This window comes from Lagenorhynchus albirostris, chromosome 9 (genome assembly GCF_949774975.1).
Source record: "Lagenorhynchus albirostris chromosome 9, mLagAlb1.1, whole genome shotgun sequence".
Lineage (NCBI taxonomy): Eukaryota > Metazoa > Chordata > Mammalia > Artiodactyla > Delphinidae > Lagenorhynchus > Lagenorhynchus albirostris.
The window spans coordinates 54,213,570-54,238,710 of NC_083103.1; the positions used below are offsets into that span (position 1 = coordinate 54,213,570).

The 25,141-nt window shown below is 37.5% G+C and overlaps 1 protein-coding gene across 4 annotated transcripts in view; it reads left to right on the forward strand.

The window, feature by feature from the left end:
- ACER3 (alkaline ceramidase 3) overlaps positions 1-25,141 on the forward strand; it is a 183,801-nt gene that overhangs the window by 127,372 nt on the left and 31,288 nt on the right. For all 4 annotated transcript variants that reach the window (XM_060160095.1, XM_060160096.1, XM_060160097.1 and 1 more), the window contains one exon: positions 11,652-11,710. In XM_060160095.1, the coding sequence (XP_060016078.1) occupies positions 11,652-11,710 (59 nt within the window). The remainder of the gene's footprint in view (positions 1-11,651; positions 11,711-25,141) is intronic.

The window sequence follows — 25,141 nt, forward strand, 5'->3', positions numbered from 1 at the left end:
TTATATATTCTTTCATATAGTTTATATAGATTGACTCACTCATTATCTTACCAAACTATCAACAAACCTGTTTAGGAATTATCTTCATTTTATAGGTAAGGTAACTGAGAGTCAGAAGGGGTTAAGTAATTTGCCCAGTGTTTCTCAACTAGTTAGTGGCAGAACTGGAAATGGAAACCAGATCTTTTTTTTTTCCCCCAAAGCCCATATTGCTCTTATGATATGATATGTCGTTATAGCAGATTACTTTGGAATCTAATTTATTGTCAGATGTTTTTCAAAAGAATGAAAAATACTATTTAGATTTTTGTGCAATAATGAACTTGGAAAAATGTGAAGACTGAATATGTAAAACTTAGGTATAGCTGTGGTTGACTTTAAGTAAACTTCAATTCAGTTATCAATTCAAAAAACTGCCCGAAGTCAAATATAAGTGAAGTACTTTGGGAATAAAAAGAGATTAAGTAATTTTTATAGAAGGATTTCAGGAAGGCTTCACATAGGAAATGACATTTGAGCAGGATTTATTTGACCATGGAACCCTTTTTTATTGAATATTTCTTAATATCTCTCAGCACGGTGGTATTCTGGGGGACTGTTTGGGAAATCCTGTGCTAAATACGAGATCCTGCAGAACATGAGAAGAGAAAGAAGGCTGGAACCAAACTGTGAATCACTGGCTGTCATGCTAGAGTTTGAAACTTATGATTTTGCCATTGACAGAGGCATAAGGTTATAATATCTGTTTCAGATAATTCTGGCAGTTGTATGTAGGATGGATTAGAAGGCTGTATAGTTTGGGCAGAATTAAGATTTTAAACCACTTCTGAATATACCTACAAAAACTATGTTTTTACCAATAGACCACATTGCCTTACGAGACTTATGAAATTGTTTTATAGTTAAAAAGTAATATCTACATTTAGCTTATTACTATTTAAACTATCCTCTACGTATGTAGGAAGCACCAACCTTTTAGCCTTATCATATGAGAATAAATTTATATATTAACTCCCAAAATAAAATGCCTCTTACATCCCTATTTTGACTATGATTATAGAAATATGAAACCATAGTCACCTAGTTCAGTCCCTTCATTTTACAAATGGGAGTCCAAGGCTAAGATAAATGAAGTGACTTATTCAAAGTCATGTACTGAGGCAGTAATGAGGTGGTAGAAAAATCTAGAATCCCCCAACTGCAGCCCTTGGCTTTTTCTGTTAGAGGTTCTCTTTACTATGTTTGGGCAATTGAATGAGTCCATTACAAACTGCAAATGCCGAAATCCCATTACCTATTACCACCATAGGTTCCCACTCACTGGGACTTTATCCACAAATCCCTACCTGATCTCCCACCCTAATAAACTGTTCGTGACCACAGGTGAGCTGAGTGCCTTTCTCCTAGAGTGAAAGACTTGAGCTCCCTCTGCGCATTCAGTGTGAAGCTAATAATTATTCTAGCGGGTTAGTATGGAATTCTTTCTTCATCTTTTAAATATCTTTTATTTTTAAACAATATCAAACTTACAGAAAAGCTGCAAGAATGATAAAAAGAACTTTTCCACCTGAACCACTTGAAAGTATACTGTCAACCTGTTGGAGCATGACGACTTATGATAGTGTCTATTAGACTTCTCCATTGTAAAGTTATTCTCTGTCCCTTCATAATTAATAAGAACTTTGTAGTAAAGTACTCTGAGACTTACGAAAATACTCTTAATTATTAAACTTTGAACTTATTTTTTATTTCTATGGACTCTCTCTTGTATTCCTATTTTATTCAATGAGTTATGATGTTACTATCATGGTTTATTTTGGTGTAAAAATTGTCTCAGATTTGGCAAGTGGAGCACTTTCAGGCCAGTGTCTGTGTCCTTTTGACCTGTTCCCATCGTTCTTTGAATATCTCTTACTTTTTGGCACAAGAAGATGTTCTTGGCTCATCTTGTTCTTTCCCTGATCCAGGCCTGATCTCCATGGAGGCTTGGTTTCTTTGAGTGGAGAATGGAATTTAGAAACCAGATCCACGTACTAGATATGTGATTACATGTGTCTCTCCTTTATTAGACTGAGCTCTTTGAGGTCAGGAATAGGGGTGTCTTTTCATCTTTGAATGATGAATGAATGTCTCGTCCAATGGCTGTCATTCAGTCGGTGTTCAATAAGTATTGGATTGGCCAAAAAGTTTGTTAGGGTTTGTCTGTGAAATCTTACGAACAAACCCGAACGAACATTTTGGCCAACCCAATACTTGCTAGAAAATAAACTGGTCAGTTATTTGGAACTCCTCTCCATGTTTTGGCTTAATCCAAGGAATAGACCATAAGAAATGAGTCTATTCCTTAGTGGAGAATGTTAGCTCTGAAGAAATATTGTAAGTCAGTCTCCCTCATTATCAAAATAATTATTGTATATCTACAGTTTCCAAGGTCCCACACTACAGCCCCATCCCACTTAATTTGCCCTCTTTACCTCTCTGTTTCATCTATCTTCAGATCTTTCCACACAGGCATCTTAATGCCAAGTCACAGAACAAAAAATTGTTTTTCTACTTTGCTCAAGATACTTTTCTTTTTACTGATAAACAGAAACACAACATGCTTTTTTCCTAGGCTATAGGCTCCTTAAGGATAAATACCAGGTCTCAGTTTACACACAGCATATTTCTATGATGCTTTAGCAGGGAGAAAACACTAATAATATTTTTATAGTCTTTGGAGTTTGAAGATTGAAAAAATTATTAAATATGGAAAGATATGAAAATTCCTTGTAAAAATATTTTTAGATGAAAATTGCAGGGAGTGTAAAAGTATGTATTCTATTATCTTTTTATTTAAAAAATGACTTATCTTAAAATATGCATAGAAAAAAGGTTATGTGGACACCTCTAGCTTCAAGAAAGCCTGGGAAATCAAGATTTTATAGCTGGACATATTGCCAGCCTAATAAAATCAGTCTTCTATAAAGACAGAGGCAAGAATAGATACTGAGTAGGCCACTAGCAGGGTCTACTTCAGATTCCTAGGGGAGAATCAGAATGTATAGGGTCAAGGTGCTTGTGAAGAGAAGAAAATTCATTTAAAAAATCCCCATTGCACTTCCAGTGCATACATTCTTATCCAGCATTTGTTATGTTTAACGTACTCCCTGAACAATCCATTTCTTTTGACTTCTCTATGCTGATGAGTCATAAATCTGTTAATTCAGCTCAGTTTTTTCTTCTAAGGTTTAGACCCAGATATCCAACTCCTGCTAAAGATCTCCACTTGGATATCTAACTGGCACCTCAAACTCGAAACATATCCAGAAATGAAGTCAACATTTTTATCCCCTGTCTTTCTTTTCATATTATTCTTTAACACAACAAACAATTTCACTATGCACCCAACTGCCTAAGTCATAAACCAGGCTATCATTGATTTTTCCCAACTTATACTAACTCACATATCAAATTAATTATCAGTCTAAGCCCTAAATATTTCCCTAATCTCTCCATTTTTCTCCTTTCCCAGTAACACTACCCTAGTTCAGGCCCCATGTCTCACCTAGGTCACTGCAATACTTTGTCAGTGGTCTGTTTTCCATCAGTCTTGCCTCCTCCTAATTCATTCTCCACCTAACGTAATGGGGACATCTTTCTAATACATGAGTGATCATTTTGAGCTACTGCTGAAACTTTCATTCACTTTGCATTGTTCTTAGGATAAAGTCCAACTCCTTAACATGACTTGAAAAGCCAGACTTGACCTCTGCTTACCTTTCTGACTTCATTTTTCCCACTCTTCTCTCCAACAATATATTCTAGACAGCATTACTTTTTTCTAGTCCCCAGAATGTAAGCTATGACCATTACTGTCTTCCACCTTCTCTTTTTTTTTTTGCGATACGCGGGCCTCTCACTGTTGTGGCCTCTCCTGTTGCGGAGCACAGGCTCCGGACGCGCAGGCTCAGCGGCCATGGCTCACGGGCCCAGCCGCTCCGCGGCACGTGGGATCTTCCCGGACCGGGGCACGAACCCGTGTCCCCTGCATCGGCAGGCGGACTCTCAACCACTGTGCCACCAGGGAAGCCCCCACCTTCTCTTAATGTTTGTTATTATTAATAATGCTTGTCCTATTAATACTTCAGTTATAAAATTAAACAGTAAATCCTCCAAAAAGTCTTTTTTTTCTTCCAGTTTTGTTGAGACATAATTGACATACAGCACTGTATAAGTTTAAGGTGTACAGCATAATGATTTGACTTACATACAACATGAAACGATTACCACAGTAAATTTAGTGAACATCCATCATCTCATATAGATACAACATTAAAGAAATAAAAAAAAATGTTTTTTCCTTGTGACAAGAACTCTTAGGATTTACTGTCTTACCAACTTTTATATATAACGTATAGCAGTGTTAATTATATTTCTCATGTACATTACATCCCTAGTCCATGGAAGTCTTCTGATCTGCATAAGTTTGGATTAGGTGGCCTTCCTATGTGCTTAGAAAATACTCTGTTCAGTCCCTGTCAGAGTTAAAATACTACATGTTAACTGCCTGGTTACTTATACCTCTCTTTACTAGATTGTAATTGCAGTGAGGGCAGGGATCGTGCCTTTCTTGTTCACGATTATAGCAGCATGGCTGCAATTATTGATTCAGGTGGGCAATCAGTTTCTAATAGGCTTTCATCTAATACTGTGTTTACTTAGCTTTGTTGTAGAATACTAGGTCGAGGATACAGCAAGTGTAATGTTTTCATCTCATCGAGAGATTCAGCGCTATCCTTATACACAGCCTCTTTTGCCCTCTCATCCACATAAGTTGTGTACATCTGCCAGGGATGAGAGCTAAGTGTAGTGGAAGTCACTGTAACATGCAGAAGCTACAGCCCCTTTTTATTTCTTTTTTTTTTCCCCTACCATTCTTTATAATAGGCATCTTTTATACTGTTCTAATGCAGGCCCCAAAAAGCAGACACAACATTCCCCATTTATCTTAACTGTTGTATTCAAGGCTGGAAGACTTGAGGTCATACGCAGCCAGGCCTACATCATCCCAGGCTGGATATTAGTTAACCCTTTACTCAGACCATGATGTCCCCAGGGTCTAGTACAATGCTCAATACATATTTCTTGGATTCCATTTAATAGAGAGACCACAAATAGTAGGCAGGAGTCATAGCAGGGCCTTATAAGAGTGTCCACCTAAAACATCAGGGTATAGAAAGATTGAAAGTATGGAAAAATATATATACCATGCAAACACTAAGCAAAAGAAATATGGTATAGTTATTTTAATATCATACAAAATAGACTTTAAGGGGAAAGTATGTCTATTGATAGAGAAGGATTACTTTGTAGTATTAAAAATATTCAATTCAGAAAATTGTATTAATTTAAAACTTGTGTATACCTTTAATATATATAATACCTCAACATATATAATGAAAAAAAGACTGAACTAGAAGAAAAAATAGAAAAATCTATAATCTTTGGGAATTTTAATACACAACTCTCAGTAACTCAAGAAGATATAGAAGATTTAAACTGCTTGATTAAAAATCTTGAGCTATAGGGCAAATGTAAAATACTGCACCCAACAATTGCAGAAACACTTTGTTTTTCCACATTTACAAAAATTGACCATATACTTGCTCATACAGTAAGTCTTAACAAATTTCAAAGGACTGTAATCAGAATATAATTTCTGACTGTAATGCAATTACGTTAGAATTTAAGTAATATAATTTTAAATAATATAGATTAAAGAAATATAGAAATTTCCAGTCATAGAAATTGGAAAATATTTTGAATTGAATCAATGAAAATAAATACATGTTAAAACTTGGGGGACCTTCTGGTGGTCCAGTGGGTAAGACTCCATGCTTCCAATGCAGGGGGTCCATGTTTGATCCCTGGTCAGGGAACTAGAACCCGCATGCATGCCGCAACTAAGAGTCCACATGCCGCAACAAAGAAGTCCGCATGCCACAACTAGAGATGCCACACACCTCAACAAAGATCCCATGTGCAGCAACCAAGACCCAGAGCAGCCAAAATAAATATATATATATATATGTATATAAAAGAATAGCCACATTAAAAAATGTAGCTATTGGATTCAGCAAAATTCATATTTGGAGGGAAATATCTAGCCTTAAAATGTGTGTACCAGGAAAAAAAGGCTAAAAAAGGAAACATATAGCATATATTTCAAGAAGTGAAAGATAAAACCAAAAAGGAATACAATAGAAAACAAATATACTATGGGGAGAATCAGCAAAGCCAAAAGTTGCTTCTTTAAACAGACAAGTAAAATTAACATACCCTTGATGAATTTGATCAAGAGAGGAAAAGGCAAGCACAAACAATATCAGATATGAAGGGACTTCCATGGTGGTCCAGTGGTTAAGACTCCGTCTTGCAGTGAGGGGGATGCCAGTTTGATCCCTGGTCGGGGAACTAAGATCCCACATGCCATGGGGCAACTAAGCCTGCGCACCACAACTACTGAGGCCGTGCATCACAGCTAGAGAGCACGCGTGCCACAACTAATCAGCCCATGTGCTCTGCAGCCCGCGCACCACAACTAGAGAGCCTGTGCACCTCAACTAATGAGCCCGCGCACTGTGAGATCTCACATGCCACAGCTAGCGAGCTCGTGCGTCACAATGAAAGATCCCACGTGCCGCAGCTAAGACCTGACGCAGCCAAAAAATAAATAAATATTAAAAAAAGAAGAAATGAAAAAGTGATATCACATCAAGCCCTGGCGACATTAAAAAGTTAATTGAATATTATGAACAACTTTATGCTAATAAATTTACATTTTTCATTTTTATTTTTTTAAATGGACAAATTCCTAAAGAAAGTATAACCTGTAGAAACTTACAGAGAATACAAAACCTGAATTGTCCTATAACAATGAAAAGTGGTTCAATAAGTAGTCAGAAATTTGTGTGCAAATATGACTTTGCTAGAATGTTTACCACACATTAAAAGAAGAAATAATTCCAGTCTTACACAGATTCTCATAGTGAATCGAACAAAAAGAAGAGATACTCTCCAACTCATGTATGAGGCAAGCAAAACTTTAATACCAGTAAGGAGAGTTTGAAAGAGTTAAAATAACAGGCAGAAGTCCTAGGCAAAATATTTCCAAACCAAATCAGCCAATATAAACAAAAATAGGATAAAGCATCATGACTAAATTAGATATATCCCAGGAGTATCAAGTTGGTTAGACTATTAATCAGTATTAGAAAATTATATTAAAAGATTAAAGGACAAAAATTATATGATTATGTCAAGAGATACAGAAAAAGTATTTGATAAAATATATTAATTCATGATTTTTAAAAACTCTTAGCAAACTAGAAATAAAAGAGGGCTTCTTAATCTGATAAAGATTATTTTAAAAAAATTTTTTTTCATCCTACACTCAATGTAACACTTAGTGATGAACCATTGAAAGCTTTCTCTTTGAGACTGAGCATGAGATAGCAGTACTTGTTATCACCAGTTCTATTCATATTGTACTGGAGGACCAGGCCCACTCAGTTAAGCAAGAAAAAGAAATTAAAATTATTGAATTAAAAAGGGTGAGACAAAACTGTAAATATTCACAAGTGATATACAAATGTATATAGGGAAAACCTAAAGACTCTACAAATAAATTATTAGAAGAGATTTTAAAAGGTAAAGTCACATTATATAAAAGCAGTTTGCAAAAAAATGGTTGTATTTATATATAATAGCATCAAACAAGTAGAAAATGACATTTAAAAATTACTACTTATGATAATCATCTAAAAATATTTATGAAGTACCTAGGAGTAAATCTAGCATAAATGTCTAAGACCTATATATGGAAGAAATTATAAAACACATTTACAGACATTAAAGAATATATAAATGAATAAATAGCTATACCATTATTACAAGACACAGACAACACTAATTTAATCTTAAAATTAAGAATTTACGGTCATAAAAAGACACCATAAAGAGAGTGAACATATAACACTATAGAGTGGAATAAGATATTCACAGCACGTATAATCAAGCAAAGACTAGTATATGAAAAGACCTACAAACCAATAAAAAAAGTAGGAGACCCAGTAGAAAAATGGATGAGACCTTTCACAAAAGATTATATCCAAATGGCCAATAAACATACGAAGTGGTATTCAATCTATATTAGTCATCATGGAAATGAAAATTGAAAACACAATGAAATACCACTACATACTCAACAGAATGGCTAAAATAAAAAAGACTTCATAGTACCGAGGGCTGACTAGCAAGGCTATTAAGCAACACTCATACACTGCACATGGGAGTGTTAATCGGTATAACCACCTTGGAAAAGAGTTTGTAAAAACTACTAAACTTGAGTTTATGCATACGCTATGATCCAGCAGCTTGGCTCCTAGGCATATGCCCAGTAGAAATCCCTGAACGTGTACACCAAAAATTACATACACACACACATATATTTTTTAACATCTTTATTGGAGTGTAATTGCTTTACAATGTTGTGTTAGTTTCTGCTGTATAACAAAGTGAATCAGCTATATGTATACATATATCCCCATAGCCCCTTCCTCTTGCATCTCCCTCCCACCCTCCCTATCCCACCTCTCTAGGTGGTCACAAAGCACCGAGCTGATCTCCCTGTGCTATGTGGCTGCTTCCCACTAGCTATCTATTTTACATTTAGTAGTGTATATGTCAATGCTACTCTCTCACTTTGTCCCAGCTTACCCTTCCCCCTCCCCATGTCCTCAAGTCCGTTCTCTACGTCTGCATCTTTATTCCTGTCCTGCCCCAGGTTCATCAGAACCATTGGTTTTTTTAGATTCCATATATATGTGTTAGCATACGGTATTTGTTTTCCTCTTTCTGACTTACTTCACTGTATGACAGACTCTAGGTCCATCCATCTCACTACAAATAACTCAATTTCGTTTCTTTTTATGGCTGAGTAATATTCCATTGTATATATGTGCCACATCTTCTTTATCCATTCATCTGTCGATGGACACTTAGGTTGTTTCCATGTCCTGGCTATTGTAAATAGTGCTGCAGTGAATATTGTGGTATATGACTTTTTGAATTATGGTTTTCTCAGGATATATGCCCAGTAGTGGGATTGCTGGGTCATATGGTAATTCTATTTTTAGTTTTTTAAGGAACTTCCATTCTGTCCTCCATAGTGGCTGTACCAATTTACATTCCCATCAGCAGTGCAAAAGGGTTCCCTTTTCTCCACCCCCTCTCCAGCATTTATTGTTTGTAGATTTCTTGATGATGGCCATTCTGACCCGTGTGAGGTGACACCTCATTGTGGTTTTGATTTGCGTTTCTCTAATGATGAGTAATGTTGGGCATCCTTTCAGTTGAAAAACTGGTGCCTTTCAACCTGTGTATCTTCTTTGGAGAAACGTCTGTTTAGATCTTCTGCTCATTTTTGGATTAGGTTGTTTGTTTTTTTGATATTGAGTTTCATGGGCTGCTTGTATCTTTTGGGGATTAATCCTTTGTCAGTTGCTTCGTTTGCAAATATTTTCTCCCATTCTGAGGGTTGTCTTTTCATCTTGTTTATGGTTTCCTTTGCCATGCAAAACTTTTTAAGTTTCATTAGGTCCCATTTGTTTATTTTTGTTTTTATTTCCATTACTCTAGGAGCTGGGTCAAAAAGGATCTTGCTGTGATTTATGTCAAAGAGTGTTCTTCCTATGTTATATATGTTTATAGCAGGATTATTATAAATAGCTAAAACTTAGACCCCAATGTCCATCAGCAGTAGAATGGATATATAAAATATACATATTTAAATAATGCAGTGAACACTGATATACCACAGCTCGTATAACAAGTTGAATGAGGCTCACAAGCACAATACTGAGTAAAAGAAGCTTGACACAAGTTTATAAAACAGTTCCATTTATATTGAGGTTCAAAACAGGCAAAACTGAACTCTAATGTGAGAAGTCAGCATAGTGGTAACCCTTGGGGTAGAGAAGGGTATAGAACTTGAGAGCGGTATGAAGTTGATTTATGGTATTCTGCCAAAGTTCAGTTTTTTGACCTACGAAGTCAAAAATTGCAAAGATATTTGTTTTGTGATAATCCTCAAACAGTGTTTATGTTTTGAGTACTTTGTGTTTGTGTGTTATATTTTAATTTTAAAAGTTTTTTAAAGTTGAAACAGTAACAAATAAGTGAGAAAATGACAGACAACCGAATAAAAAAATAGGTTTGAACAATAGCAGATATCAATTGGCCAGTGAACATAACATACAGTGTTCAACCTGTAATCGGAGAAATACATATTAAAAACCACATAGACTGACAAAAATTTAGAAGTCTGACTATATCATGTTTTGAGTATGTGGCATAAAAGAAACACTCAGAATACACATTGGTTGTAGTAAAGGTTGGTATAACCACTTTGGAAAACAGTTTGACATTTTTAGTAATTTTGATAATAATATACCCTCTGACCCAGCAGTTACATTCCTAGGTACATACCCTGGAGAAACTTCTGTATGTGTGTATTAGCATATATGCGTAAAAATGTTCATAGAAGTGAAAACTGGAAATAACCTCAAAATGTCCATCAACACAAGAATTGGTAAACAAATCGTGGTATTTATTTATGTGATATCAAAAATGAATGAACTATGGCTACGTATACAACATAATTGAATTCTAAAAGAAAACAAAAACAAATGTATGTAACATTATTCTATTGTAAATTAAAATTTTAAAAACTTATTTAGGAGTGCATATTTAGGACTCCAGTTTAAGTTAGTAAACACGTAAAGAAAAGCAAGAAAATGTGTTTATTTTAAAAGTCAGGAGAGTGGTTTCCTCTAAGGAGTAGGGGAGAGGGTTGGACTGGGAAGAGATAACATGTATCTTGACCTGAATGGTACTTTCCCAGTTATTGGCTTTATAAATATTTAAGTTATACGTTTATATTCTATGCAGTTTTCTTGTATTTAATATTTCACACTTTTAAAAGTTAAATTTTCCCACTAGGTTCAGGTTTCCAGGTAGTAGTACCTATCCAGTGCTCAATATAGAAGAGAAAGAGGTTAGTTGTTGGAGCCAAGTCTGGGAAGATATGGGAGCATATAGAATAAAGAACACAGGGGAGTAGATTAACCTCAGTCAAGAAGAAATGGGCACTTCTTTCCTTAGAAACTAGGAATGGGAGAAAGAATGCAGGGAGAGGATGCATATGAATGCACAAACACTTGGGAGGAGAGTTTAAAAGAGTTCAGATTTATAAGATGGGAAGTAGAATCATTTGCTGAAAGTGAAGCTAACAAGAAGGAAAGGATTTCTAGGGAATATGAGGCAAAAATACAGCATTTGTTCAGGTTTTAGCATATATTTAAAATTTCATGGAACCATTCAGAATTAAAATTGACATGAGACTTCTGATATTGATTATTCACAAGCAGGCTCTTTCCACAAAGGTTAGTATAACTCTTCATTATATAATTATACATCTGTTCTTTAAAATGTAATGAAAAATAATAAATGTTTACATTTAACCGGGAGGACTATTTTTGTAGGCAAAATATACTTCCTTTGCCAAAGAATCATGATTTTACTAACTTCATTTTCCCTTTCTTCTTCAGGTCATGTATGGAATGTTGGTCTTCACATTAGTAGTCCGATCTATTTATATTGTTACATGGTAAGTAGTTTGGATCATCAAAAGAGTACACTTAGGTGGTAAATCTGTAGCCTGAACTGAAATAACACATAAAACCCAACTCCAGAAGGGATACTGGTAGAAAACTTATAACCCAACATTTATTATGGTATATTGCAAGAAATACTAATTCTTTAAATAAGTTGTTAATAGGCATCACATGAAACCAAGAGTTCTAAAATTAAAGAAATTTGAGGAAAGCTGTGTGTGATGGCCTCCTTTTGAATATTTATAATGTACACGAGTTTATTAAAGGCCTTGAAAAATCCTACAGTAGAAAAGAAAATAATTGTTTTTGTGTTTCTCAAACTACTTAATTAAGGAACCCTTTTTGCAGAACACCTCTCAAGAAGACTATTAGTGTCACAGAGAAACAGTATTCCAGAAAGATCATTTAGGAAATAGGCATAATATTTATAGAGTTCATGAAAAATAAAATAAGAAATATTTCATGTGAGTACCTGACATAGGGCCTGACCATATAACAGATGCTCAGTAAGTAAATAGTATGATTTATGGGTTTGTTCCTGTTTTTTTCTTTTTTAATTAAACTTTTTGTTTTGAGATAATTGTAGAAGCACATGCAATTGTAAGAAATAATAGATCGTCTGTACGCTTTACCAGTTTCCTCTAGTGATAATGTCTTGCAAAACTATAGTACAATATCATAACCAGGATTTGACCCTGACAGAGTCAAGATACAGAACGATTCTATCACTACAAGGATCCCTGTGTGGTCTTTCTGTAGCCACACCCAGTTCCCTCCTACCCCGTTTCCTTACCCCCTGTGCTTAACCCCTAGCAACTACTAATCTGCCCTTCATTCCTCCCATTTTTCAGAGTGTTATATAAATGGAATCACACAGTATATATAACCATTGGGATTGGCCTTTTGCACTCAGCATAATTCACTGGAGATTAATACAAGTTGTTGAGTGTATCAGTAGTTCACCCTTTCTATTGTGAGCAGTATTCCGTGATATGGATGTACCACAGTTTAATCATTCACCTGTTGAATAACATCTGCATTTCCAGTTTTTTATTTCTAGTTTTTTACTATTACGAATAAAGCTGCTATGAATATTTGTTTACAGGTTTTAATGTGAATATAAGTTTTCATTTCTCTGGAATAAATGCCCAGAGTGGAATTTCTAGGTTGTATGATAATCATATGTTTAATTCTTTTTAAAACTTTCAGACTGTTTTTTTTTTTAATTAATTTATTTTTGGCTGTGTTGGGTCTTCGTTGCTGCACGTGGGCTTTCTCTAGTTGTGGCGAGCGGGGGCTACTCTTCATTGCGGTATGCGGGCTTCTCATTGCGGTGGCATCTCTTGTGGAGCATGGGCTCTAGGGCACACAGGCTTCAGTAGTTGTGGCTTGCAGGCTCTAGAGCACAGGCTCAGTAGTTGTGGTGCACAGGCTTAGTTGCTCTGTGGCATGTGGGATCTTCCCAGACCAGGGCTCGAACCTGTGTCCCCTGCATTGGCAGGCGGATTCTCAACCACTGCACCACCAGGAAAGCCCAACTTCCAAACTGTTTTCCAGAGTGGCTCTACCATTTTACATTCCCACCAGCAGTGTATGTGTGACCCAGTTTCTCTGCATCCTTGCCAACATTTGGTGTTGTCACTATTTTTTATTTTAGTCATTCTTACAGATATGTACTGATATCTCATTGTGGTTTTAATTCTTGTTTCCCTAGTGGCTAATGATCTTGAACATATTTTCATGTGCTTATTTACCATCTGTATATCCTCTTTGGTGAAACGTCTGTTCATGTCTTTGCCCATTTTCTAATGGGATTGTTTCTCTTTTTTTAATTTGAGTTTTGAGCATTCTTTACATATTCTAGATACTCTTCATCAAATATGTGGCTCACAAATATTTTCTCACAGTCTGTACCTTGTCTTTCATGCTGTTCACAGGGCCTTTCACAGAGCAAAAGTTTTCAATTTTGATGAAGTCAGTTTATCAATTTTCCTTTTACGTATCGTGCTTGGGCGTCCAGGCTAAGGACTCAATGCCTAACCCTAGGTTTTCCCATTTTTTACCAAAAGTTTTGTATAGTTTTTACATTTAAGTTTATGATTTATTTAGAGCTAATTTTTATGTAAGGGGTAAGGAGTAGGTTGAGGTCCATTTTTTAACCTACAGAGGTCCAGCTACTCCAGGACCACTGGTTGAAAAGGCTGTTTCTTCACTGAATTGCTTTTGCACCTTTCTCAAAAATTATTTGGGTATATTTGTGTGGATGTATTTTTGACTTTTTTTATTCTGTTGCATTCATTTAGGTGTCTATCCCTCTACTGTTCCTACTCCCTGATAATTGATTACTCTACCTATAAAATACCTCTTCAAATCATATAGATTGATTCCTCTCACTTCTTTTTCAAAACTGTTTTTGCTATTTGGTTCCTTTGCCTTTATGTATAAATTTTAGAATAATAATGTCTATATTTAAAATCTTACTGGCATTTTGATAGGAATTGCATTAAACTTGCATATCAATTTGTGAAGAATTGACATCTTTACTATGTTGAGTCTTCCAGTATATGAACACAGTGTGTCTTGTGTGCCTCTCCATTTATTTAGATCATCTTTGATTTCTTCCATTAGCATTTTGGAGTTTTGATTTTCTTCTTTTTAATTTTTGAATTTTATTTTATTTTTTTATACAGCAGGTTCTTATTAGTCATCCATTTTATACACGTTAGTGTATACACGTCAATCCCAGTCTCCCAATTCATCACACCACCACCACCACCACGCCCCCGCTGGGGGGTAGCACACAGTATGGCTTTAAAGGGTCTGCATGTGCTCACCCAACCTAACCAATCCTCTTGGTGTCCATACATTTGTTCTCTATGTCTGTGTTCCAATTTCTGCCCTGCAAACTGGTTCATCTGTACCATTTTTCTAGGTTCCACATATATGCATTAATATATGATATTTGTTTTTCTCTTTCTAACTTACTTCACTCTGTATGACAGTCTCTAGATCCATCCACATCTCTACAAATGACCCAATTTCGTTCCTTTTCATGGCTGAGTAATATTCCATCATATATATGTACCACATCTTCTTTATCCGTTTGTCTGTCGATGGGCATTTAGGTTGCTTCCATGACCTGGCTATTGAAAATAGTGCTGCAGTGAACATTGGGGTGCACTTGTCTTTTTGAATTATGGTTTTCTCTGGGTATATGCCCAGTAGTGGGATTGCTGGGTCATATGGTAATTCTATTTTTAGTTTTTTAAGGAACCTCCATTCTGTCCTCCATAGTGGCTGTATCAATTTACATTCCCATCAGCAGTGCAAGAGGGTTCCCTTTTCTCCACACACTCTCCAACATTTGTTTGTAGATTTTCTGATGATGCCCATTCTAACTGGTGTGAGGTGATACCTCATTATAGTTTTGATTTGCATTTCTCTAATAATTAGTGATGTTGAGCAGCTTCTTGGTCATCTGTATGTCTTCTTTGGAGAAATGTCTGTTTCGGTCTTCTGCACATTTTTGGATTGGGTTATTTGTTTTTTTAATATTGAGCTGCATGAGCTGTTTATATATTTTGGAGATTACTCCTTTGTCCGTTGATTTGTCTGCAAATATTTTCTCCCATTTTGAGGGTTGTCTTTTCGTCTTGTTTATGGTTTCCTTTGCTGTGCAAAAGCTTTTAAGTTTCATTAGATCCCATTTGTTTATTTTTGTTTTTATTTCCATTACTCTAGGAGGTGGATCAAAAAAGGTCTTGCTGTGATTTCTGTCAAAGAGTGTTCTTCCTGTGTTTTCCTCTAAGAGTTTTATAGTGTCCGGTCTTACATTTAGGTCTCTAATCCATTTTGAGTTTATTTTTGTGTATGGTGTTAGGGAGTGTTCTAATGTCATTCTTTTACATGTAGCTGTCCAGTTTTCCCAGCACCACTTATTGAAGGGACTGTCTTTTCTCCATTGTATATCCTTGCCTCCTTTGTCATAGATTAGTTAACCATAGGTGCGTGGGTTTATCTCTGGGCTTTCTATCTTGTTCCATTGATCTATATTTCTGTTTTTGTGCCAGTACCATATTGTCTTGATTACTGTAGCTTTGTAGTATAGTCTGAAGTCAGGGAGTCTGATTCCTCCAGCTCCGTTTTTTTCCCTTAAGACGGCTTTGGCTATTCGGGGTCTTTAGTGTCTCCATACAAATTTTAAGACTTTTTTGTTCTATTTCTGTAAAAAAATGCCATTGGTAGTTTGATAGGGATTGCATTGAATCTGTAGATTGTTTTGGGTAGTAGGGTCATTTTCATAATATTGATTCTTCCAATCCAAGAACATGATATATCTCTCCATCTGTTGGTATCATCTTTAATTTCTTTCATCAGTGTCTTATAGTTTTCTGCCTACAGGTTTTTGTCTCCCTAGGTAGGTTTATTCCTAGATGTTTTATTCTTTTTGTTGCAATGGTAAATGGGAGTATTTCCTTAATTTCTCTTTCAGATTCTTCATTAATGTAGAGGAGTGCTAGAGATTTCTGTGCATTAATTTTGTATCCTGCAACGTTACCAAATTCATTGATTAACTCTAGTAGTTTTCTGGTGGCATCTTTAGGATTCTCTCTATATAGTATCATGTCATCTGCAAACAGTGACAGTTTTACTTTTTCTTTTCCAATTTGTATTCCTTTTATTTCTTTTTCTTCTCTGATTGCCATGGTTAGGACTTCCAAAACTACATTGAATAATAGTGGCGGGAGTGGGCAACCTTGTCTTCTTCCTGATCTTAGAGGAAATGCTTTCAGGTTTTCACCATTGAGAATGAAGTTTGCTGTGGGTTTGTCATATATGGCCTTTATTATGTTAAGGTAGGTTCCCTCTATGCCCACTTTCTGGAGAGTTTTTATCATAAATGGGTGTTGAATTTTGTCAAAAGCTTTTTCTGCATCTGTTGAGATGATCATATGGTTTTTCTTCTTCAATTTGTTAATATGGTGTATCACATTGATAGCTTTGCGTATAATGAAGAATCCTTGCATCCCTGGGATAAATCCCACTTGATCATGGTGTATGATCCTTTTAATGTGTTGTTGGATTCTGTTTGCTAGTGTTTTGTTGAGGATTTTTGCATCTATATTCATCAGTGATATTGGTCTGTAATTTTCTTTTTTTGTGACATCTTTGTCTGGTTTTGGTATCAGGGTGATGGTGGCCTCATAGAATGAGTTTGGGCGTGTTCCTTCCTCTGCAATTTTTTGGAAGTTTGAGAAGGATGGGTGCTAGCTCTTCTCTCAGTGTTTGATAGAATTCACTTGTGAAGCCATCTGGTCCTGGACTTTTGTTGAAAGATTTTTACTCACAGCTTCAATTTCATTACTTGTGTTTGGTCTGTTAATATTTTCTATTTCTTCCTTGTGCAGTCTTGAAAGGTTATACATTTCTAAGAATTTGTTCATTTCTTCCAGGTTGTCCATTTTATTTGCATAGAGTTGCTTGTAGTAGTCTCTTAGGATGCTTTGTATTTCTGCTGTGTCTGTTATAACTTTTCCTCTTTCATTTCTAATTTTATTGATTTGAGTCCTCTCCCTCTTTTTGTTGATGAGTCTGGCTAATGGTTTATCAATTTTGTTTATCTTCTCAAAGAAGCAGCTTTTAGTTTTATTGATCTTTGCTATTGTTTTCTTTGTTTCTATTTCATTTATTTCTGCTCTGATCTTTATGATTTCTTTCCTTCTGCTAACTTTGGGTTTTGTTTGTTCTTCTTTCTCTAGTTCCTTTAGGTGTAAGTTTAGATTGTTTATTTGAGATTTTTCTTTTTTTTTTGAGGTACGCTTGTATAGCTATAAACTTCCCTCTTAGAACCGCTTTTGCTGCATCCCATAGGTTTTGGATCATCGTGTTTTCATTGTCATTTGTCTCTAGGCATTTTTTGATTTCCTCTTTGATTTTTTCAGTGATCTCTTGGTTATTTAGTAACGTGTTGTTTAGCCTCCATGTGTTTCTGTTTTTTACGTTTTGTCCCCTGTAATTGATTTCTAATCTCATAGTGTTGTGGTCAGAAAAGATGCTTGATACGATTTCAGTTTTCTTAAATTTACTATGGCTTGATTTGTGACGGAAGATGTGAGGTATCCTGCAGAATGTTCTGTGCACACTTGAGAAGAAAGTGTAATCTGCTGTTTTTGGTTGGAATGTCCCATAAATATCAATTAAATCTATCTGGTCTATTGTGTCATTTAACGCTTCTGTTTCCTTATTAATTTTCTGTTTGGGTGATCTGTCCACTGGTCTAAGTGAGGTGTTAAAGTCCCCCACTATTATTGTGTTACTGTCAGTTTCCTCTTTTATAGCTGTTAGCAGTTACCTTATGTATTGAGGTGCTCCTGTGTTGGGTGCATATGTATTTATAATTGTTATGTCTTCTTCTTGGATTGATCCCTTGATCATTATGTAGTGTCCTTCCTTGTCTCTTGTAACATTCTTTATTTTAAAGTCTGTTTTATCTGATATGAGAATTGCTACTCCAGCTTTCTTTTGATTTGCATTTGCATGGAATATCTTTTTCCATCCCCTCACTTTCAGTCTCTATGTGTCCCTAGGTCTGAAGTGGGTCTCTCGTAGACAGCATATATATGGGTCTTGTTTTTGTATCCGTTCAGCAAGCCTGCTGTCTTTTGGTTGGAGCGTTTAATCCATTCACATTTAAGGTAATTATTGATATGTATGTTCCTATGACCATTTTCTTAATTGTTTTGGGTTTGTTTTTGTAGGTCCTTTTCTTCTCTTGTGTTTCCCACTTAGAGAAGTTCCTTTAGCATGTGTTGGAGAGCTGGTTTGGTGGTGCTGAATTCTCTTAGCTTTTGCTTGTCTGTAAAGCTTTTGATTTCTCCATCGAATCTGAAAGAGATCCTTGCTGGGTAGAGTAATCTTGGTTGTAGGTTCTTCCCTTTCATCACTTTAAGTATATCATGCCACTCCCTTCTGGCTTGTAGAGTTTCTGCTGAGAAATCAGCTGTTAACCTTATGGGGGTTCCCTTGTATGTTATTTGTCATTTTTCCCTTGCTGCTTTCAATAATTTTTCTTTGTGTTTCATTTTTGCCAGTTTGATTACTGTGTGTCTCAGTGTGTTTCTCCTTGGGTTTATCCTGTATGGGACTCTCTGCACTTCCTGGACTTGGGTGGCTATTTCCTTTCCTTCGTTAGGGAAGTTTTCAAGTATAATCTCTTCAAATGTTTTCTCGGGTCCTTTCTCCCTCTCTTTTCCTTCTGGGACCCCTATAATGCGAATGTTGTTGCGTTTAATGTTGTCCCATAGGTCTCTTAGGCTGTCTTCATTTCTTTTCGTTCTTTTTTCTTTATTCTGTTCTGCAGCAGTGAATTCCACCATTCTGTCTTCCAGGTCACGTATCTGTTCTTCTGCCTCAGTTATTCTGCTATTGATTCCTTCTAGTGTATTTTTCACTTCAGTTATTGTATTGTTCTTCTGTGTTTGTTTGTTCTTTAATTCTTCTAGATATTTGTTAAACATTTTTTGCATCATCTCGATCTTTACCTCCATCCTTTATCCAAGGTCCTGGATCATCTTCACTATCACCATTCTGAATTCTTTTTCTGGAAGGTTGCCTATCTCCACCTCATTTAGTTGTTTTTCTGGGGTTTTATCTTGTTCCTTCATCTGGTACATAGCCGTCTGTCTTTCCATCTTTTCTAACTTTCTGTGAACATGGTTTTTGTTCCACAGGCTGCAGGATTGTAGTTCTTCTTGCTTCTGCTGTCTGCCCTCTGGTGGATGAGGCTATCTAAGAGGATTATGCAAGTTTCCTGATGGGAGGGACTGGTGGTGGGTAGAGCTGGCTGTTGCTCTGGTGGGCAGAGCTCAGTAAAACTTTAATCCGCTTGTCTGCTGATGGGTGGGGCTGGGTCCCCTCCCTGTTGGTTGTTTGGCCTGAGGCGACCCAACCCTGGAGCATACCCAGACTCTTTGGTGGGGCTAATGGCGGACTCTGGGAGGGCTCACGCCAAGGAGTACTTCCCAGAACTTCTGCTGCCAGTGTCCTTGTCCTCTCGGTGAGACAGAGCCACCCCCCACCTCTGCAGGAGACCCTCCAACACTTGCAGGTAGGTCTGGTTCAGTCTCTATGGGGTTACTGCTCCTTCCCCTGTGTCCTGATGTGCACACTACTTTGTGTGTGTCCTCCAAGAGTGGAGTCTGTGTTTCCCCCAGTCCTGTTGAAGTCCTACAATCAAATCCCACTAGCCTTCAAAGTCTGATTCTGTAGGAATTCCTCCTCCCGTTGTTGGACCCCCAGGTTCGGAAGCCTGACGTGGGGCCCAGAACCTTCACTCCAGTGGGTGGACTTCTGTGGTGTAAGTGTTCTTCAGTTTTTGAGTCACCCACCCAGCAGTTATGGGATTTGATTTTATTGTGTTTGCACCCCTCCTACTGTCTCAGTGTGGCTTCTCCTTTGTCTTTGGATGTGGGGTATCTTTTTTAGTGAGTTCCAGTGTCTTCCTGTCAATGATTGTTCAGCAGTTAGTTGTGATTCTGGTGTTCTCGCAAGAGGGAGTGAGAGCATGTCCTTCTACTCTGCCATCTTGAATCAATCTCCGGAGACTTCTAGGAAAACCACTGACTTGGTACTGAGAAGGAAACCAACTAAAGCTTTGATTTTTTTTTTTAAGCAATTGTAAATGGTATTGTATTTTTAAATTTTGGTGTCCACACATTTATTGCTATTATATAGAAACACAGCATATTAATAATGGTACCAGAGAGATCAAGATAGCAAAATAGAAGGACATGGAGCTCACCTCCTCCCACAAATACATAAAAAATACACCTACATGTGGAACAGTTCTCACAGAATAACTACTGAACACTGGCAAAAGATCTCATACAACAAGAGCCGCAAGAAAGATCACCATGTAACTGGGCAGGATGAAAGAGAAAAAAAAAAAAAGGAATTGGTGTTCGACCTACACCCTGGGAGGGTGCTATGAAACAGGAGCAGTTCCCTCACCCTGGGAACCCCCATTGGTGGCTGGAAGATCAGCCAGGACAGAAAGGGAGCGTCAGAGGTTCAGAGGAGAGTGCAGCAACTGGCTTGTGGCAGGCAGAACGGAGAGAAACCAGCACAGTCATGGCCACCTTGCTGCATTCCCCAGCCTGAGACGTGCATCTGCTGGTGTGTACAGGGCCTGGGTGCTGAAATTCGGGCTTCAGAGGACAAACCTCGGGAGAGGACTGGGGTTGGCTCTGCGGAGACAGCCCGAAGAGACTGGAGTGTGGCCCAGGCCACAACCTGGGGTATGGGCAGGACTGAGCCCAGGTATGCCATAGAAGCCCCATTGTTAACACACACACAAAGGGAGGGAAGGGGCCCCACCACAGCAGCCTCATTTTCCTCATTGCCCACAGCAGGCACAACTCCACCTCTACGACCTCTGGGAGCTTGCAAGTCCTGGCAGTTGCCCACACCCAGAGGCAGGGCTGAAATCTGGGCTTGCAGCTTTACAACTGATGGATTTACAGCACTGGTGCCTTTATTAGCTCAGTGCCTTCTGGCCATCTCAGTGGATTACTGGTGCTCCTGAGCCTGGGTTGGGTCCAGATCTAGCACCTGTTGGCTTTGCGGGCATGTGCACACAGAGGCGGGCCATGGTCTGTGCTGATTCCATAGCTCCCATGGCAAGTCCCTGTGTCTGACTTCGGCAGATCTGTGCCAGCAGCTTTGTGATCACAGCAGCTGAGGGACATTCAGGCCGATTGCCTGTATTCCCTTGACTGAGACGGGGCCGAAGGCAGTACCAAGAACAGTGTACTTTGTGAGCGTGCACAACCGGTGACAGATGACACCACAAAGCTCACTTTCTGGTGGACAGCTCCTGCGGAGGAATACTTAGTGGATCCTCTTCCAGTGGAAGTGCTCCAGTTCCACCTACCCAACACCGCACTTAAGAATTGGATGTGGGGGCTTCTACTCCAACAGCTGGGGAGCAGATCCTGCCCCTGACAGGGCTGTGACAGCCACAGAGCAAAGAGGAGGCCCCACTCAATATCCAGTACGGGCTCTGGTCTCCACAACACAAGTTACACCCCCTGTCAACGGGATAATGGCCAGCACACGCTAAGGAAAGAGACAGCAGGCATCCATACTAAAAACAGCCCTCACACCAAAAATATTAGACTCATGCAGGCTCCACAGGAATGTTTCCACATACAAACAGCCCTTAAAGACCACAGTAGATAACTGTTTCTCCTAAATTCATAGAGTCAAAGAAATATAAGTAAAAAGAACCAGAGGAAATAGTCCCAGTTAAAAGAATGGGAGAGGGCTTCCCTGCTGGTGCAGTGGTTGAGAGTCCGCCTTGCCGATGCAGGGGACACGGGTTCGTGTCCTGGTCCGGGAAGATCCCACATGCCGCAGAGCAGCTAGGCCCGTGAGCCATGGCCACTGAGCCTGCGCGTCTGGAGCCTGTGCTCCGCAACGGGAGAGGCCACAACAGTGAGAGGCCCGTGTACCACAAAAAGAAAAAAAAAAAAAAAGAACCGGAGAAATCCCCTGAAATAACAATGAAACAGACCCCTCCAGTCTAGTAGATCCCAAGTTCAAAAAGGAGGTAATAAAAATACTGAAGGAATTAAGAAAGGCTATTGACAGAAATACAGATCACTGTAACATGGAACTAGAAGCTATAAAGCGGAGCCAATTAAAACTAGAAAACTCATTTGCTGAGATGAAAGCCAAGCTGTAAGCAATAAATAGAAAACTAAATAATGCAGAAGAACGAATAAGTGATTTGAAAGATAGAATAATGGAAATCACCCAATCAGAACAGCAGACGGAAAGACAAATGAAAAAAAAATCAAAGCAATATATGAGGCCTATTGGATAACATAAAGTGAGCCAATCTATGTGTAGTAGGAATCCCAGAAGGAGAAGAAAGAGAAAAGAGGATTGAAAGTATATTTGAAGAAATTATGACTGAAAACTTCCTAAACGTAAAGAAGGAAACAGATATCCAGATACAGGAAGCCCAGACAAGATGAACCTGAACAGACCTACACCAAGACATGTTATAAGTAAAATGGCAAAAGATAAAGATAAAGAGAAGATTCTAAAGGCAGCAAGAGAAAAACAAAGAGTTAGTTACAAGGGAATCACCATAAGTGTATTAGCTGATTTCTCTACAGAAACATTGCAGGCCAGAAGGGAGTGGCAATATATATTCAAAGTCCTGAAAATAAAAAGCCTGCAATCTGGGATCCTCTACACAGCAAGATTATTATCTAGAATAGAAGGATAAAGAATTTCTCAGACAAGCAAAAACTAAAAGAATATAGCAATACTAAACCTAACCTAAAAGAAATACTGAAAGGTCTTTTCTAAATAGAAAAGAAGTAGGGAATTCCTTGGCAGTCCAGTGGTTAGGACTTAGCACTTTTACTGCCGGGGCCCAGGTTCAATCCCTGGTCAGAGAACTAAGATCCTGCAAACTGCACAGTGCAGCATAATTACATACATACATACATACATACATAAATCAATAGAAAAGAAGCAAGAATCTATAGGAGGGCTTCCCTGGTGGCACAGTGGTTGAGAGTCCACCTGCCAATGCAGGGGACATGGGTTTGTGCCCTGGTCTGGGAAGATCCCACATGCCGCGGAGTGGCTGGTCCCGTGAGCCATGGCCGCTGAGCCTGCACATCCGGAGCCTGTGCTCTGCAACGGGAGAGGCCACAGCAGTGAGAGGCCCACGTACCGCAAAAAAAAAAAATCTATAAGAAAGAGAAAAATCACAATTAGAAAATAAATCCCTTAAATAAGGCAGTACGTAGATTAAAAAAAAAACTTTTCTGTGTGCAAGCAATGGTAACTATGATGAACAGCCAAAGTATAAACATGAAGATGTTAGAGAGGACATCAAAATCATAAAATGTCGGGGAGGGGAGTAAGAAATTGTAGGGGTTTTTTTTAGAGTGTGTTTGAGCCTATATGACTACCAGTCTAAAGCAAGTAGTTATAGTAATGGGTTATCATACTTGAAAAACAGGGTAACCACAAATCAAAAACATATAGTTGATTCACAAAAACCAAAAAGTAGAGAACTCAAGCATAGTGCAAAAGAAAAACTTCAAACTACAAAACGAAAAACAGAAAAAGAAAGGAACAAACAAGAAATACAAAATCCACTGGGAAACAAGGTTTAAAATGGCAATAAATACATATATATCAATAATTACCTTAAATATCAATGGACTAAATGCTCCAATCAAAAGACATAGAGTGGCAGACTGGATAACAAAACAAGAGCCTACAATGTGCTGCCTACACATAGATTGAAAAGTGAGCGGATGGAAAAAGATATTTCATGCAGATGGAAATGACAAGAAAGTGAGACTTCCAGTACTCATCAGACAAAATAGACTTTAAAGCAAATGTTATAAAGAAAGATAAAGAAGGACACTATATAATGATAAAAGGATCAATACAGGAAGAGGATTTTACACTTATCACCATATATGCACCTAATATAGAAGCACCCAAATATATAAAACAAATACTAACAGACATAAAGGGAGAAATTGATGGGGATACAATAATAGTAGGAGACTTTAACACCCCACTGACATCAGTGGACAGATCTTCCAGACAGAAAATCAATAAAGCAACAGAGATCCTAAATGATACATTAGAAAAGTTAGACTTAATTGATATTTTAATTTTGATACTATGACATTACATCCAAAAAAAACAAAATAGGCATTCTTTTCAAGTGCACATGGAACATTCTCTAGGATAGACCACGTACTAGGACACAGAACAAGCCTCAACAAATTTAAGAGGACAGAAATAATTTCAAGCATATTTTCTGACTACAACAGCATGAAACTAGCAATGAACCATAGAAAGAGAAACAAAAAAATCATTACTAAACAACATGCTATTAAAAAACCAGTGGTCAACTTGAAATCAAAGAAGAAATTAAAAAATACCTTGAGACAAATGACAATGAAAACACAACCATACAAAATCTATGGGATGAAGCAAAAGTAATCCTAAGAGGGAGGTTCATAGCAATATAGGCTTTCCTCAAAAAATAAGAAAAATCTCAAACAACCTAACGTACCACCTAAAAGATTTAGAAAAAGAAGAACAAACGAAAGCTAAAGTTAGCAGAAGAAAGGAAATAATAAAGATCAGACAGGAAGTAAAAAAAAAAGAGAGAGATTAAAAAAAACAATGGAGAAAAATCAGTAAAACCCAGAGCTGGTTTTTTGAAAGGATAAACACAATTGACAAACCTCTGGCCAGGCTTACCAAGAAGAGGTCCCATATAAACAAAATAAGAAATAAAAGAGGAGAAATAATATCTGATACCTCCACAGAAATACAAAAACTCATAAGAGAATACTATGAACAATTATATCCCA